Genomic DNA, 18,590 nt, shown 5'->3' on the forward strand with positions numbered 1-18,590 from the left:
CTTGAGAAATTCTAAATAATGGAGAGATGTTAAATCAAAATTTTTGCACGCAACTTACGCAAGTTTACCGACTGGCGCTTACAGATACAAAATGTAATTTAATAATATTTTACTGGTTTAAATTTTTTTCTACTACCAATTTTGCTTATCTTACAAACTGTTTTGTAAATATCAGAATTGACTGCAATAGTTACTTCATAATTATATTCAAAATAACCTTTCAATAATTCTAACCTCAAAATAATGTAAAAATATCCAACATTGAACATTTTTTAAACAATTTAAACTAAAATTTTTAATATTATGACCATCGACTTATACTATTTTTTGTATCTCGACAGAGAAGTTTGTTCCAATCGAGAGGTTTTTTTTTGTTGAAAACCCATCAGGGTGTCTTAAATTCCTGTTATGGATACAAATTTTTCGAGTAAGATGTATTATGAACACCTGGACTATTATTAACGTTATTAATAACTTTTTCATCATTTTAGTAATTATTTTCCAGCTTTAAATTTAATAAATCTCGGTATTCAGAATAACATTTTAGAAAACAGCTCCCTATCGTAGGTTACGATCGCAAAGCCATTGTAAAATGTGATCCCCATGATTTATTATGCCATTAAATAAGTTTATTTGTAGATCATAGAATATTATTTTAAATGTTTAGAATTTAATTTAGCCCTTTATATTTTCAATAATTCGTATACGCACGTGCCACTTCATGATATAAATTATAAAGTGTCTCGCTCTTGTCGATCATTACGATCATTTTAATTTCGTCGTTTTTATTGCAAACTGGATCATTGAAACGATTAGCTTTTTTGTTTTGTCGCTTAATAAATCTATTGTTAATGGTACTTCTTATGATTATTATTTTTAACGACTTTATTTTGTTTTAAACAAATAAACTGTATAAGTTTCGAAATTCGAAGGTAGTATTAAACATATTTATTCACAAGTTGGTTTACATACTTAAAATATTTCATTGAATAACATTTTCGCTATTTACATACATTTCAGTGTTTAATTATATACAATTTGCACAAGAAACCTAATGTAGGCTTTATCTCACATTCATGCATATTTACAATAAAAAAGTTACATTAATTTTTCTTAAGGAAGATTAGGAATTCGAAGGATTACAGAAATTGATGACAATTACACTAACATAAGAGTGGGAAACTTTAATATATCTGAAGTTTAATGTTTCGTAGAGTAATACAAATATTTTTCACTTCATCAAACGTTACCTTGAAACAAGATATCCAAAAATTCGATAATATCTCTACATTTTCTTAAAAACTACGTGTTTTCACTCATTTTTCTTCCATACATTACAAACTAATTTTGATGTTCATAGATATCTAAGGACCTCGCGCCTTTATTATTATTTATTTTTATTGTTTAATTTTTACTTCTATATCGAAGACATTTTCTCTCGGACGATAGATACGACAGAATTTTAATAAAAAATTATGCTCATTTTAAGAACTTCTAAAAAACAGACGTATTCTTTCATAATATCTTATATCTTTCTCAAGAAATATTCAGAAATTCAATTTTTTTAAAAAAGCTCACGTGGCCACAAAAAATGGGTTTCCCCGCATAAAACTTATACCATCACTTCTTTATACGTACACATTATTTTAAAATGTTGGACGAAATAAAAAAATGGGGGTTTCTATTAAATTGACTTTACTTTAAAAACCTGAAAAGTAGATTTTAAGGAAAACGCGTTTTTTTTAAGAAGATATTTTGTAAGTTTTAGGCAGACGAAACCATTTTTGTGTCCACGAGAATTTCTTTTCTGAAAATTAGATTTTTTAAATTTTCTACCCGAACCATGCAAACCATCATAAAAGAATAGCAGATGGATATGGTATGTTTTGCCTAATTTTCGCTAAAAAGCACAACTTATTTTGTCGCCAAGAGATTCGACGTCTTAGAGTGCACCCACATGTAGGTATACACTAAAATAAATATAAAATCAGATTGATATCAAACATTCATGAAAGCTAACATAACATGTTAATAATTTGAAAAAATTGAGAGCACAAATTTTATTTGCAGACTGAACCCTTCTCTTCAGAATGGAGAATTAATGGTTCGGTTCGTTAAGGATAATTTTATCACAAAAAATGGCATGAAATTATACGTGAGCTCTGAAAAGGCTCAGCCTGGAAATTTCCACCATGGTACCATTCAAGTATTACGTAAAGTAATTTTCCGCGAATTTTTTCTCCCCTGCCCCCGCCCTTGTGTGAACAAATGTTTTACATAATACTTAAATGACCCTCATGATTTTCTTCTTGAAACTTTCGTAATCTGGTGTTAATAGTCTAAAAATGGCCTAATGCTGTTGTTATGATTGTCTTTACAAACTACTCGAACCAGTCACTAGACGATGATTTCCCTCTTTGTAATTGTTTAGTTTCAAAAACACGATGCAGAAAAGTTAAAAAAAAATTATCTACGAAGACACGATACGTTTCTAAGAAAAACGTAACATAACTTATCAGTCCATTGAACTTTGAAAATCGATTAGATAAATCAAGTTGTGAAATCAAATTAATGAATCTGACTCAGGTTCTTTTGATAATAATCTCAAGGCAAAGATAAATAAATACCATCAAATCTAAAATAGCTTGGTGACTGATTCAATACCTATCTCTCCAAATCCCAGCCCTGTTAGTCCTCTTCTGTAACCAGAATTGTTTGACCATATCTGCCCCCTTTTCACCTACCATAATTGTAGGAGCATTCGTATTACCACTGATCTGGTTCGGCATGATAGAGGCATCAATAACTCGCAAGCCAGTCACGCCATAAACCTTAAGTTGTGGATCAACCACAGCTTCAGGGTCCCAATAAGGTCCCATTTTACATGTTCCCACTGGATGATAAATTGTTGCTGAATAGTACCTGATCATACATTCCCAGTAAGGATCAGTATACAAAGGGATGTGTTTACATCCAGGAAATGGTGCAGGATTCAGTTCACTTCCAAATTTCTTAAAAGAAGCAGTCCTACTAAGTGCGACTACAATTTTCACACCTTCCACTAACACCGCCATGTCTTCCGGTTCTTTAAAATAGTTTGGATAAATCATCGGATGATCATAGGGATTCTTGCTCCTCAATTTGATTACTCCTTTACTCTTTGGTCTCAGGAGCATCGGTATGACACTCCAAGAATCCTTATTGCTAATCTTTCCAAAAACAGCATCATAAAACTGCCTTGTTAGTCCATGGACCTTCCTAATCTGTCTTCCTCCATCTGAATTAGTTGAACCAGATATGAAGTGGAGTTCTATATCTGGAAAATCATTAGAGACATTTGCATACTTGGTGTTGACAAAACCCAGGCCTTCTACACCTCCTAAAACAGTCAGAGGTCCGGTTCCAAAAATGGCATATTGTAAAACGGCTTGAACATTGTGAAGTCTATTCTCTACCATCGAAACTTCTTGGTTAACCATAAAAGTTAGACCACCTAGTCCAATATGATCTTGAAGATTATGGCCAACTCGAAGATTTTGTATCACTGGAATTCCATGTTTTACAAGATCTTCTTGAGGTCCAATTCCAGAGAGCATCAGCAGTTGGGGAGAGTTAATAGCACCTCCTGATAGGATTACTTCCTTTTTGGCACGAATTCTGTAAAGTTTTCCTTCCCTGAAAAATTCTACACCATAGGCTCGTTTACTAACAGGGTCTATCAAGACCTTTGTGACTTGGGAGTTCATGGCAAGGTGGAAGTTCTTGCGAAGCCTAGCAGGTCTGAGGAAGGCTTTAGCTGTTGAACAACGACTTCCTCTTCTGATCGTTCCTTGAGCTATCATGAAACCAGATTGATGTTCACCATTGATGTCTCGATTGTCGTAGCCCATGTCTCGGCCAGCCTCGATGAAAGCTGCTGCAAGAGGAGTGTGCCATGGTGCTTCTTGAATTGTTAAGTAACCTCCTGATGAGTGGTATGGAGTTTTAGCTAAATATGGATTTTGATTATCTTCTGATTTTTTGAAGTAGTAAAGTGCTTCCTTTGAACCCCAACCTGGGTTGCCTTGTTCTTCCCAGAGGTCATAATCTTTCTTGTTTCCTCGTAAATAAAGCATATAGTTTAGAACACTGCTGCCTCCTATCACCTTTCCTCGAGGCCAATTGCAACGACCTTTTTCCATTGCTGTGAAAATAAAATTTAGTGATTGAAATATAAATTATCATTCACTCGTTTTGAAAGAATTCATATCTCGAATAATTGCAGATATTACAACGTATTTATAACATTTTGTGGGGTCAGAACTAATTAAGAAATATTTTCTATTTTTACAAATTTTGACTTTTTCGGTTTTCATCAAATCTCTACGATTTGAGATCTTCTCAGTGAGAAAAAAAGGGGTTTACGCGGGTGTCTATCTGCCTGCAGTAGTAATATGCAGTATGTAGTGATTTATGGACTCGATAACTTTCGAAAGAATTATCAAATTGGATTGTGCTTTTTCATGCCCAAAAACAACGGTCAAATACGTTAAGCATCCTTCTTTTACCAGCGATTGCTGCTTTACACATAAAAAACTAATCAATAATCGAAAAATCAAATTTTGAGCGAAGCGGCACTTGAGATTCGAAAATAATTCAAGAAAGCAAATTTTGCATTTTAGCAAGACTTACAAAATTGCCTTCAACCGTTTTTTTATAGAATCCATCGTTTTTATTTTAATCTAAAATGTTACTAAGACACCAAAAAATTCAAATTTTGATTTGCAAATTGAGCTTGAATCCCAAGTAACGTAATAAGAATGCATTTCTTAAGGCCGATAGAGCCTTAAATTAAGCTATGTTTTAAGTTTTAATCAAAACAAATTATGCATTCTCTTCCAAAGTATAGAATTCAACAGTCTTGTACTATTTGCAAGTGAGTTTTTTTAAATTAAGCCGACCACGAAATGTGAGGACAAACAGTAGTCGAGGACAGCGGGCAGATATTATAAAATTCATATAGGCAATAGGAATGTGTACCTAAACAAGCATCTCCTTGGGGTTCAGTTTTATACATCCAGTCGAGTTGACTGAGTTGTAAATATCCTGCGAGAAGAGGCACATCAGAAATTTCCGTTTCATCTCCACCGGCTTCCAAAAGCAAGACGTTCCACTTTTCCACTTCGGAAAGGCGACTTGCCACCACAGCACCTAAAAAAGACCCATTTTTTATCATGCTTATCAGATAAATTTATATAAAAGAAATTCTGATCCTCACTTACAACGTCAAAATAAAATCTTAAATCGGTGAGAAATTTTTTTGAAAATATTTAATTTTGAATATATATACCCGTGCAGAAATTTTGAAAGGGCTCTAGTGGGACCCCGATTATTTTTCCCTATCTCTAATTGGGCTCTAGTGGGAGAAACTAGTCGGAGCTCCATCTAGAACATAAGGTTGAGACCATGGGCCCTACTAGATTTTCTAGCAGGGATCTAGTGGGGTCAGACTGTCTACAACCCAATTAAAGAAAAGGGCCCCTGCGGGACTCCTACGTCTACAGGATACTGTCACGCTACTGGCAGCCAGTAAATTTATTTATTCATCATCATACGACTGTATATCGACCGAATATCATTTATAATTTAAAAAATTGAAAATTAAATTAGAAATTTGGAATAATTTATCACCCACTACTGCTATACTCTAACGAAATGACAAAAAAGGTATTTAAAAAATAAATAGTAATTGATTGCGAGTATTTTGATTTTAACTGTTAATGGTGCTTGTTTATCCTCAATACGTTTATTAGAGTTTTAAACATTATATTACAAATAAAATTTCTAACGCTACGAGGTATAGAACACCTAGATATATACCTAAATCTATCGATGAAAAATACAACCTCATAACTAACAGTTCAAGAAAGTTAAAACACTAAATTTCAGAATCTCTATTTCTGATTAAATATTCATTACTATGCGACAATATCTAAATGGAAAATATAGAAACTGTTAAGAGGAATATCAATAAAATCATTTTAAAATAGATAACTTTAATCGATTGCAATTTTTATTTATGTACTGTATTGGTTTTTCTCATTGTAGAATATTTTAAACCTTTTTACAATTACAGGAAATGTAATTTTTTATAAACATTTAAAATTTTTATCGGCGAAACTTAGAAATTTGATCGTGAACTTTCACAATTTTTTAATGACATAATTTTTTTAACTTTCGTGTAAAATTTAGTTTTTAGATGTTTTGCACCATTTTACAACGTTCAAAAATGAGATCAAATATAATTTTTTCTGAAAATATACAATTTTTCATAAAGATGGAGCTTAAAACTTTTTTCTATTGAAAAAAGGAAAAAATTTAATTTCGCGACAGTTTAATTAAAAATTTTTTAACATTATATAACACGCAAACTATATTTTTAAACCTATTAAAATTTGTTTAATATTTACACTGTCGACATAGTACTGGGCCAATACTGCTCTGGTAAGGTACTGGCCAGCTTTACTTGACATAACCTCTTTAACCTCCTCGAAGAAAATATTCATTAGTGCCCTAAATCAAGTTTTCGAGAATAGCGAGTTTAATTACTCATAAAAACATTATTTCTGCATACCGAAACCTTCAAAAATCTCAATATTAATAATTTAGGCAATATAATATTTTAGGAATTCTCTGGTCGGGATCCAATTAGTTACAGATATATTTTCCATACCTATACAAAGCATGGAATTCATCACTAGAACCTGACAGGGCATCCATCCGTTTTTTCTAGACTAGATATTCTGATAGGGGCCCCAACCAGTTTTTGCTAGACTAGATATTCTGACAGGGAGCGCATCAGACCTTAACTTCAAATAGGGAAAAATGGAGAAATATCTACACGGGTAGGTTTGAATGCTTCCGAATAAAAGGGCAAAAAATAACTTCCGAATTTTAACGGGATTGAGGTGTATTTAAATTATATGTTCTTGTTTGAGGCTTTAAAAATATAAGGTGTATTTTTTAATATAAATTTGTTGCAATAATATTTTAAATTTTAGCTAAATATACGTATACCTTGAATAGAATGGGTTTTAAAGATTGCAAAAGGGCAATGGTTTTCAAACCTTGGTGCAATTGCAGAACAAGTGCGTCACCTCTGTGTTGGCTGGAAAAAAATTTCGACAAAAAACTATTAGGAAAATTAATTGAACGATAAATGAAGCGATTTTACTGGGCAAAACTTAAAAATTATTGTTACTTGTGTTACTATGATGTCTCAAATATGGTTATGTCACGATATCGGAATGATCATATTTAACTCACCCTTGAAGTACTTTTAAACGACCGTACGTATTTCAGACATGGTCGCAAGAAGCGTAACAATAATTTTAAACTTTCCTCTTGTCAAATCTCTTTATTTATCGTTCCTTTAAAGATTCTAATAGTTTGTTGCCGAAAATTTTTTTCCAGCCATAATAGGGGTGATGCCCCTATTCTGCAATCTAAACCAAACCTTTTCTTATTCTTTTCAAATAACTTCTCATGTAATAATATAAAAAACAATTACTGTTATTATTTTATTGCACTGCAACAATATTTTTTAAAGAAGTGCCTCGTCGTCCCGAAACTCTGGACGAGTAGTCAAATATTTTTCATTAGCTTGGCTAGTCGTTTCGGGACGAACATCCCCTTTTCCAACTCCCTTAATTTTTCGGGCTAAATAGACACAGCCATTTTTAAAAGTTAAACAGTGAAAAATAAATACAAATGAATGAAATATTTTAAATAATTGACAACTGCAAATATAGAATTTGTTTTTGTTTTATTTTATACAAAAATGGTGTATTTAATATGAAATACCTGCTGAGCCAGCCCCCACAACGATAAAATCGTACGAAGGCAATAATAATTCGGAAGGAACGTCGATTGGTCGTGATTCCGGATCCATGATTTCATATTGAAAGTAGACGATGGCAGCTGCTAATGTAGGAAAGAACCATGGCAATCCTCCAGTCGCAGAACTAACGATACCGGTAAAAATGTCTTCAATTCCCATAGCAATGCCTCTTTATCTAATTGTTAATTTTCAATTTCCTCTGTAGATGAAATATCACCTTTCCTTGAAAGAAATAAAAATTCTTTGTCAATCCAAAAAAATACTGAAAAATCCAGTCAAAACTTTTATTCGAAATTTTTAATTTAAAATGTAAAATAATTAACATTTAGAAGAAATAAATAAAATATGTAGTTCAATATAAATTAATGAAAATTGTTAAGAGAAAATGTTAAGAGAACCCTATTAACTCGTGATTAAATTAAATTAACTGTAAAAGAAGTTAGATTATAAATCTGATTTCCCAAAATCACCATAGAGATTATATTTCACATAAAAATAAGAATTAGATTATGTAACTCTTGGTTTTTGGAAACTTACATATTGACACTCACATCCCAGGGATCTGGTCAAAGTTAACAGATCAATACAAACCACCGAAAGTAAAATTGAAATTGACGTGGGTCAAGTTGACTCTTCGACTGGTTCGATTTAAATGATTTTCTTGGGTGTCATGCTCTTTGTAAAGAAATAAGGGAGAGGGGCAAGAAGGTGAAGAAGCTTTCTTCTACATAGTATATTCTAGGCTTTGATCCTCATTCGTTCTCTACGAGGTCGTTTGTGGTGGAAATATTTGAACGAATTTTTCCCTACTAGTTATGGAAAAATTTTTTAATTTTCGATTTTCTCATTTGAGAGCTTTCAATATATATTTAAGGAAATTTTAAAAATGGACTTTCACCCAAATTATAGTTAAGTCAATGCTTCCAAAGAGCTGCATGATGCACAAAACGAATGGTATGGGAATTCGTCCTTTTTCTTGAAAAAATATGGAATATTTAATGCTAATTAATATTGAATGCTAATTATATACATTTTATTATCCTTCCTTCTGCGATTTTGTCAAAAAAGAAAAACAAAGCATTTAATATCTTCAAAGGTTCAATCATAAGGTTGAAATTAAATATCTATTTAAAATTAATAAAATATATGATACACTGGCACGTAAGTACATTGGTTGTAAAGCAAAGCTTAGGAACGCTCCACGTGGTCAGGAAACCGTAATGCATACGAGACATGAATGGCAATTGAAATGTGAAACTTTCTGCGATTAAGTAATTTTACGTTACCATTATGGTCTGCGATGTCTGTTTTGTTCGTTACATGTCTACCAAAATTCCTCTGTCTCAAAATGAAAATAGAAATTTTCTCACATATCCCGAGTCGAAATGGGCTGAATAAATTCTTTTTTGGATCTCCTTAGTACTCGTCATCCTTGTTTGATTCTCTTAGGTCTTATTTAGTACAATTTTAATTCTCTTTGAGTCTTTTCAAAATTTTTGCAGTATTTTCAAAGTTCTCATTTACACCTCTAATAATCTCTACAAAGTTTTAAAGCCGAATTTAATACTCTAAAAACTTTGCGATAATTTTAAATTCTATTTAGAGGATTCAAATGTAGAATTATTGAAAATCATATTGAAAATTAACTAAAGTATTAATGAATAGCTACTTTTAAATATTAAAAATTATTACTATTTATAAAATATTAATGTGACTATTCATCATCATTTACTGCATATTATAATAAGAGAATATTTATTCGAGTTCTTTTTGGTTGACAGAAAATCTAACATCCCTTGCATTATCTTTATTCATATAAATACAAACATACATGTATTTGCAATATGTTGCAACAATAATATATAAGGCATGAAGACATTTAAATCATTTTTATTGATTTTGAATCAAACGAAAATATTTGAAAGTGATATATTGCTATTTATTATACAATAAAATTAATTTTTGGTCTATAAATTACCAGAAAAAATAGTTTGAAGCAAGTAGATTTCTGCCTACATAGCCAAAAATTAATTATATAATAATTAATAAAAAATTAATAATCAATTAATAATTAATTAATCATTAATAAATCATTGCTTAATAATTATTTAATAATAATTCATGTTTCTTTACAACAAACAATAATTGTAACATAATTAAAATTCGCCATGTAATTGTGAATTGTAAGAAACAAAAAATAATACTTTGCTACCCAAAAGACGAATTTTTAAAAAAATACATCAATTTTCTACCAAATACTGTTATTTTTGACTTATAAAATATACACTATAAAGTTTAAACCAAACAGTTTCATTTTCTACAAAAGTGTTGAATTTTCAAGCCAAAAAGAAGAATTTCCTGCAAAAGAGTATAATTTTTAACATAAAAGTCGACGGTCGGTCAAACCTTGACCCGAGTATAAGCAGACGGTCAGATAAACTTTGATTAATTGTTACAACAAGACCGTGGAAGTGCAGTCGGCCCGACTGTGGTCAAGAGTTTTCACACGGAACATTGGTTGAACATAACCTACTTCATTTCGATAGATCTGCTTTCGGCCATTGAGAGGTCGAATTGCTGTGTTACTCGTAGAAATTTATGAAAATTCAAAATGAACCATTTAAAATTCTTAAGTAATAGGAACGTTTGAAGGTAAATATTTGTTAAATGGATATTTTTAAATCATAAACTTGAATTTCAAATCTACAAAAATGAAAAAGCTTTTATAATTTGTGACACAATATCATAATTAAAGATTTCGACATGAAATTCAAGTATTTTAAATTTCCTATCTGATAATATTTTTTAAGTGAATAACTTGTACAATTTCAAATTAGAATTATAGTCATATTTTTGTATATTTTAAATCAGGCTTTCAATTTTGTATAAATAAATAAATATCATGGACTAAATAGTAATTTTTTCTGTGTTAAAATTCTCTAAGTTTCATAGAGTAACATTAGTTGGAGATGCTCCAATATTATATAACAAACAAGAACAATATAATAACGAAGAAATTTCTTCGTGAAATTATTATTTTTGATATTATAAATTAATTTAATAACGAAATGCATTAATGCGGCATTTTTCGACTTTTCCAACATTTTCGACCACTTTTTCGTTGTCAAATACTCAAGCAATGCATATGCTTATTAAATTTGTTTAAAAGATCATAGAATGTATTAACTACTTATGAATTTTACCGAAATTATCATGAAGTTCCCAATTAAAAAGACTGACATAAAAAAACACTAATTTTTCCGTCCACAGATGCCCGCATAATGCGTTTGTTTGTTACATTTTTTTAGAAAATTATAAAATTTATGAACTATTCATAAATGTTGCTGAATTTATTATTAAGATCCAAGTGAAAAAGTCTGAAACCAACAAAAAACTTATTTCCGTTGACAAATGCCCCAATAATGCATTTCTTGATTAAATTTGTTTAAAAAATATTATAAAACTGAAGAAGAAAATATTAATTTTTCTGAAATTATCATGAAGTTACCAATTAAAAAAGTTTACTTCGAATTTTTATGTCAACAAATGCCTGATTAATGCATTTTTTCATTAGATTTGTTTTAAAGAATCATTAAATTTTTCATCTAATTATAAATGTGTCTTAAATTATCATGAAGTTCCCAATTGAAAGGACTGGCATTGAAAAAAGGAATTTTAATGCCGATAAATGCCCGAATAATGTATTTGTTTATTAAATATGTTTTTAAAAAAGTCATAAAACTAATCAACAAATTATCAATTTTGCTAAAATTATCATAAATTTCCTGATTAAAAAAAATCGACATAAAAAAATTTCTGTAGAAAAATTCCTGACTAATGCATTTGTTTATTAAATTTGTTGTAATTTCAACACTAATAATCTCAAACAAAAACATTCTTTCAACAAATAATTTGCTTATAAATTTTTTTATTTTTTTATTATATAATATTGAAACATTTGTACATAATGTTACTCTATAAAAATTAGGAGATTTCAACCACCTTTCTGTTATTGAGCAGCACCGGCAGCGTCAAACCATTCAACGGTTTGACGGCGATTTTTTAAATCGTTAAAGCGTGCGATTACATGTTTAAGTAACCGTTTGTGCGAATCACGTATTTAATAATCATGGAAAATGAAAATTATATAATATTTTAAAAAATTATTTTTGTCGAAAGTTGGGCCGGCATCATCTTAATAGATGGCCCATATATGGGGACAAATGTCGGGCCGACGCGACGTGGACAAGTCAAAAGTTATCAATTATCTGGTTGGCCCAACCAGTGGCGCACAATGTTGGGCCGACCGCCTGACGGTTGACCCGACCGTGAACCGAAGAACAATTCGGACCTGGGGGAGGATCTACGAGAATCTAATCAGTATTTCATTAAGTCCTTTTTAAGACCTCCAAACATGCAAAAATGGAAATTTGTGCATATTTTGAGTAGTTAAAGAGTACTTACATTGTATTGAATTAATCCTCATCAGAACCTCGTAAAGTCTCAGAGGCTAGAGAATTTAAGAGAATAAAAAGAGGACTTATATTTCAACTCGGGATAGTAACCTGCTTTAAAAAACCATTCCGAAATTACATGGGTGTTTAAAAAGTTTAAATTAATAATATTGATATTGTCCTAAACCAAACTTAGGTGTACCTTATTTTTTGCTGTGCAAACGAGACATATGACTAATGAAATATTTTTTTTAGTACATGAAAAAAGACTAGGCGTTCTCTCTTCTAATTTAGATATATGACTCAGGGTAGCCGCAGGTCAGAGATAACCTGGAAAGCGTGGTAAAATCGGAGAATTTTGTTGGTTTGTTAGGAAATTTGTATAAGAGCCATAAATATAAATATATATAACCATCAATAATATTTTATTTTAAACTTGTAAATTTTTATTTAAAAAATTAAAAGGGACAAATTCTGATTTTTTAATATTATTGAGTTTCTTTATGTTATATTGTAAACAAGGATAGTGAAATCGTTTTTTTCGGCTACTGGAAAAGCTAGCTATTTCGATCTTTTTTTTTTTTAATTTGGAATTAAATACAAAATTTGGCAAGAATAACAATTAATAAATTGGCTATTAAATTTTAATGCAGAATAATATAAATAAAATAATTTTTAAATAACAATAAAATGTAAATTTAAATATTGGTTAGACTCGATCCGAGTAACAGTCATTTTTCGCACTAAGCAGTTGGCAGCATAACCACATGTCGAGAAAGTAAACTTAGCCTTCAAATACACAGGCAACAACATCATTATTTGAAATTTCGCGCACTTCCCGATTCCAGCAGAATCTGTTTGCTAACTATAGAAAACACCACACCGTTCTCGTCATATTTTACCTCGGTATATTTTGCTTAAATTCAGCTCAAATACCCTGGAAGCAAGTTCAAATGAGCAGTAATTCAAATTTCAAATTATATTTTCTGTCGCCAAAACATTTTTCCTAATAATATTCAATATGTTTTAAAGCCAAAATTAACCATTTTTGGACCCCGCGAAAGGTCTTTTCATAAGATCCAATTTTTTTGGACACTTTTATTTTAACCTGGAAAGGGTCCCTAGAAAGTCATTATGCGAAACTGGGAATATTTCTCCGCCTAAAAAAATGAATTTTAATTATTTTTCATCAGGCTGATCCAATAACCGGACTACTGTTTAATTACCGGTTTTTAATCTACTTACTCTAAACCAGAAATGTTATCATCTTTAGTGGGTTAGAGCACTAGACTATCGATCTGTAGACCTGGTTTCGAATCCCAGCTGAGCTAGAGAGACATTTTTTTCACAGCTAAAGATTATATCCATTTTGTTTTAGGCTAAGCAGATAAAAAAACGTCATTCAACAGACAAAAAACTTTAAATGTTGGTTTGGGAAAATGAAAAACTGTTTAAAGAAAATTCAGGATATTTAAATTATAAAGTTTGTCCGCCTCCCTAAGTACATATAAAAGTTCCTAATGTTCGTGGAAAATAATACGTTATGTGCGTATATTAATACTTAATAAATACCAATATAATCTCTTTATAAAGAAAGAATAAAGACTGTAAGTTCATTGCATTGATAGTACAGTGAAGTAAAATTTAAAGAACCATGCCGCTTTTTCTTCGTTTTTATCTCAACTCTCATGCATGACAAGCGTAAAATCTAAAAAGTTGGCTTTTAACGTGACGTCTTCTCGAAAGCGACCGCCACTCGATTCCTGCATATATTAGAATCCTATGTTGCGGTACACCTCGGTACCAAACAATTTCAAATTTTACGGTTAAAAAAACCTGACAAAATTTAGAGTATATACCAAATTTAATGATATGACACATAATAATGTATAGTAAACCTAAATTTAATTTACTACTTACTCTGAGTAAAGGTTAGATTAATTATTTTTTATTAGCTCTTAATAAGAGGCATAAGAGAGGGTTGGCCCCGAGGATAAGTGGATAGTAGATAGTGTGTCGCAAAGTATAAGGCGAGTTGCGACGATTTCGTTGGTCTCGAGGGAGAGGAGCGAGGCGATAGGGGCACCAGGGATAGGAAGGGTGCTGAGGAAGGGGTGGTTGCCAGTGGTTAGGTGGCGTTTAGAGACATAGGCGTTGTCTCAAGGGTGTGCGGATCCAGAGGAATAGGGAGATTCCGAGTAAGAGGGGTTATCCCTAGGTTTGGTCGTTTATAAGGATAGGTGTTTTCCTGAGACAGAGAACAGTCCAGAGGATTAAGAAAATTCCGAGGGAAACGGATGATCCCCAGGGATAGGTTGCGTTTGTAGGGATAGGGATAATCTAGATAGATAGGATGTTTCCTACGGAAGGTGTGGTTTGGAGTAAAAGGGTTGCTTCCCAGGAACAAGGATAAGGGAAACTTGTGGTCCCCAAGGATAGGTTGCGTTCGAGGGATAGGGGTAATCCAGATAGATAGGATGTTTCCTACGGAAGGTGTGGTTTCGAGTAAAAGGCTGTTTCCCAGGAATAAGGTGGAGTTTCGAGGAATATGAGTTGTCAGAAGGATAGCAGGATCCCGAAGGATAGGGCAAGGCAAGATGTATAAGTTGGTTCCAATATTTAAGGAGGTTCCAAGTGAGGTAATCCAGATACATAGGGTGTTTCCTACGGAAGGTGTAGTTTCAAGTGAAAGGGCTGGTTCCCAGGGATAGGCGGAGTTTCGAGAGATAGGGGTGGTAAAGGTGGAAAGGGTGGTTTCAACGAATGGGGAGGTTCTGATTGAGAGGGTTGGTTCCCAGAGGTAGGTGATGATTCGAGGGATAGAAGTGATCCAGAAGGATCCTGAAGGATAGGGCGAGTCCCGATGGATAGGCTATTCTTGATGAGTAAGGAGGTTCCGAGTAAGGAATATGGGTGGCCCAGATAGATAGTGGTTGCGCAGAGGGAGGGGGAGGTCCAGGGGCTTCGGGAGGTTCCGAAAAGAGGGTTTGTCCATAGGGGGAGGAGGAGTTTTGAGGGATAGGGGTAATCCATGTAGATAGGGTAGTTCATACAGAAAAGGGGGTTCCAAGTGAGAGGGCTCCCCAGAGATACGTAAAGTTTTGAGGTATAGGGATGGTCCCGAGGAATATGGATGATTTCGAAAAATAGGAATAGTCCCGAGAGACAAAAGTGTTCCCGAGATATAGGAAGATTCCGAAGAAAAGGTCCCATAATGGGCATGGTTCTTTTACCTTCAATTATGTTAAAAATTTATATCAGAAATGCTAAATATAATAATATTACTAAAAGACTGTTTTAAATATCGAAGATAAGAAGTATTTGCAGGTATTTAAAAGTGAAATCTTACAAGTGAAAATGGCTACGCGATCCCTTTATGTAGACCAAGTCACACAAATTCCAAGTGGATAATGTATTTTATTGTCAGTCGTTGAAGGTTGGAAAACTCGATTTCATTTTTTTAACCTACTTGATTGCTTATGGGATGTTCATAAATTTTGTATGCCTGAGTTATTAAGATTAATCTCCAAAATTGCATACCCATAAAAGCTTTGCATTCAGGATATTTTACAAAAATATTTCACTCTTTTCATACTGACTTAATATTAAAATAACATTTCTTTGGCATTAATTCAATCTCAATAAATTACCTAAAAGTACTTTTTTAAAAAAGATTAATATCAAACTGTAGACAGAAGTAGTGTGCCAATAACAAACGGAAGGAAAAATGTCGTGTGTCTGTTGTCTAACATGCATGTGCAGCAGTGATTCTAGAATCTTCAAGAGTCATACTATCTCGATGTTTCTTTCTGGTGCAATATAATGACTTGCTGAGAATTTCGAATGTCCATTACTGTTTTGGTAAAGTGATGACTACCAGAAAATTTATGATTTTTATTTAATTCTTAACGTAATATTGTAACTTTTTTGGTAATTGTTAAACAAATTTAAATTAGACTTTCTCCTCTGGGTGTAATCAGAATATGTACATAGAATAAACTGAAGCAGTTAGATTCAAATATTCACAGAAGCCTAAGTATCATATTTTATTTTACATGTGATTAACAATAGATAAACGTGTCCAATTTCATATTTGCTTGTTATTTTTATTTAATTAAACAAGATTAAGCAAAACAGTTTCGTTTGATTACAGAAAGTAATATAATTAATCTAACTACAAAATCAATTCAAGACTTAATTCAAAGAATTATAGATGAAACAAACCTTTCAGTTGAACTGCACATTCGAAGTGTAGAGAAGCACTTCACAGACTCAATTTTTAAGCACGCAGAATGTCTTTGAAAGCACTCTTCTATCAGTTTTTAACAAAAAATTGATATTGAAAGAATTTGGTTCCGTGAAAAAAAACTTTATAGTGGCATAGTGGCCATGACCTTGCTGCTGAGGCACAGCTATGCGCTGCTGGATCCATTGAGATTGTCAGACCCTGAGACCATGTGGCCAGGTACAAGTTCAGAACGCCATGAACAAGCTACATAACGGTCATCGACATCCCCCTCCTTATTTTCTTCTTTCATCCATCTTCCTTTCTTCTATCATCTATCTCCAACATACTTTTATTTATTTATTATACTCGTACTCTCAATCACTAAACTTCCTCGGCTAGTCTAAAAAAAATCTACCATCTAACTTTCCAATTAAAAAAAGTTCTATAAAGAATTGCTTAAAGTAAAAATGAAAATTCTTTGAACCAGGATGATAAGATTATGATCTATAAATGAACTTGATTAAAAACCAATTCTGTTATGATTTAATGTGTTTAATCTAAATCCAGTTTAATCAAAATCGATCCAATGGAATTGTTAGCAAAAAATTATAATAAATATATGATGTATAAATGATAGGTTTTAACAGTTAATACTGATTGATCAACGTAGAGCCGGATTTGTTGGATATGAATAGGGGGAGCTGGAAAAGGGGCTATTTGTACCGAAATTTCGGTAGGAATAGCCGGATTTTTGTGTATATACACAATGTCATGATATAATATAATATATTGGAAGATTTAACGGTGTTCGAATTCCTTTTACGAATTCAAAGGGTCGTTAACCCTCTGGGGCCAACGAAACCTTAATCAGAATAACCATAAATTCAAAATATCTACTACATAGACTGCTTAAATTTCATAATAATATTGGAAAACTTTTAGGGTCGGGTGACCAAATTTTTTTAAGTACTTTATTTTCGTAACAAATTAAGATATTTAAATTTCTATTTTTGATCCTGGTGCTTTATTTAACATGCTTTGGAAATTCACTTTCAGTTTTTTTATAATTTAAAATTTAGAAAATAGCAATTTGTTTTTCTGAAAATTAAAAATTCCATTTTAATTGTTTCATTATTATTTGTTTGAGTAAAAAAAAATTTGCCTCATTTGGATCTTAATATTCGAAATACTTAAAATCGAATGGTAAAATTCATGTATTTCATATTACGTTTTAAATTACAATATTAGAAGCAAAAAATGATACCAATGTCACAGAAAATCCCCGAGATATATCTTATCTGAATTTGGATAAAAACGTATTTTTTCGGGGACTTGCTGTGTTGCAAAGATAAATTGGTAAAAGATTAAAGCAATATATTTCTCTTGTTCTTGTCATTCAGAAATCGTCCACAGTAATACCTCACACTGGTTAAAAGAATTTGAAGGTAAAAATAGTAATTTTAAAAAAGGATGGAAAAAGGAACAAAATATAGAATAATGGAACCGGAACTTTTTGTAGATTGTTGAAAGAGTAGCAACTTTTGTCTTTAATATGTAAAGTCTATTTCGAAATATTATAGAAAATCTATCATCGAAAAAAATCAATAAAAATGAGATATCTGATAGTAAAAAAATGGCTGTCTATTAGTTCCAAAAAATTGGGGTAGCTGGAAAAGGGGATAAATTATTCGTTCCCAAAATGCGGGCCGACTAGCCAGCTTGTAAAAAATATTATCATCCTGAATTTCGAAACGACAAGACACTTCGTAAAAAAGTACAACATTTAACCAAACATTTGACACTATTAAAAGAGGCAGTGTCTTAACCATATTCCAAAAAATACCGCTATTTGTGCAGAAATTTAGTTCTTTTTTATAATCCTGTATTTTGAATACAAATAATTCGTCCTATTTGTGCCTCTCTAAATGGAACGAACCCGCATCAGTAGAATTGGCGTGTTGAAAAAATTTCTCTCCTAATTTAATTTATTTTCATGGACAATCGATTCACGTAATCGGATGTGCAAAGG

At 31.9% G+C, this 18,590-nt stretch overlaps 2 protein-coding genes across 3 annotated transcripts in view; one reads left to right on the forward strand and one right to left on the reverse strand.

Moving 5' to 3' along the window:
- The window catches only part of LOC117166834 (flotillin-2), a 342,246-nt gene that overhangs the window by 309,301 nt on the left and 14,355 nt on the right, over nt 1-18,590 (forward strand). The gene's annotated exons all lie outside the window — the stretch shown is intronic.
- LOC117166828 (glucose dehydrogenase [FAD, quinone]) lies at nt 966-16,766 on the reverse strand. Of its 2 annotated transcripts, none has more exons than XM_033351160.1 (4): nt 16,558-16,766; nt 7,843-8,096; nt 5,020-5,190; nt 966-4,183 (listed from the first exon to the last, which is right to left on the reverse strand). In XM_033351160.1, the coding sequence occupies exons 2-4, from the start codon at nt 8,036-8,038 to the stop codon at nt 2,658-2,660; spliced, it is 1,893 nt and encodes a 630-aa protein (XP_033207051.1). In that variant the 5' UTR covers nt 8,039-8,096; nt 16,558-16,766; the 3' UTR covers nt 966-2,657. The 2 variants fall into 2 exon arrangements, with proteins under 2 accessions (XP_033207051.1, XP_033207050.1); XM_033351159.1 differs by having other exon boundaries at nt 7,843-8,101.

Source organism: Belonocnema kinseyi, chromosome 2 (assembly GCF_010883055.1).
Source record: "Belonocnema kinseyi isolate 2016_QV_RU_SX_M_011 chromosome 2, B_treatae_v1, whole genome shotgun sequence".
In the NCBI taxonomy this organism is placed as follows: Eukaryota; Metazoa; Arthropoda; class Insecta; order Hymenoptera; family Cynipidae; genus Belonocnema; species Belonocnema kinseyi.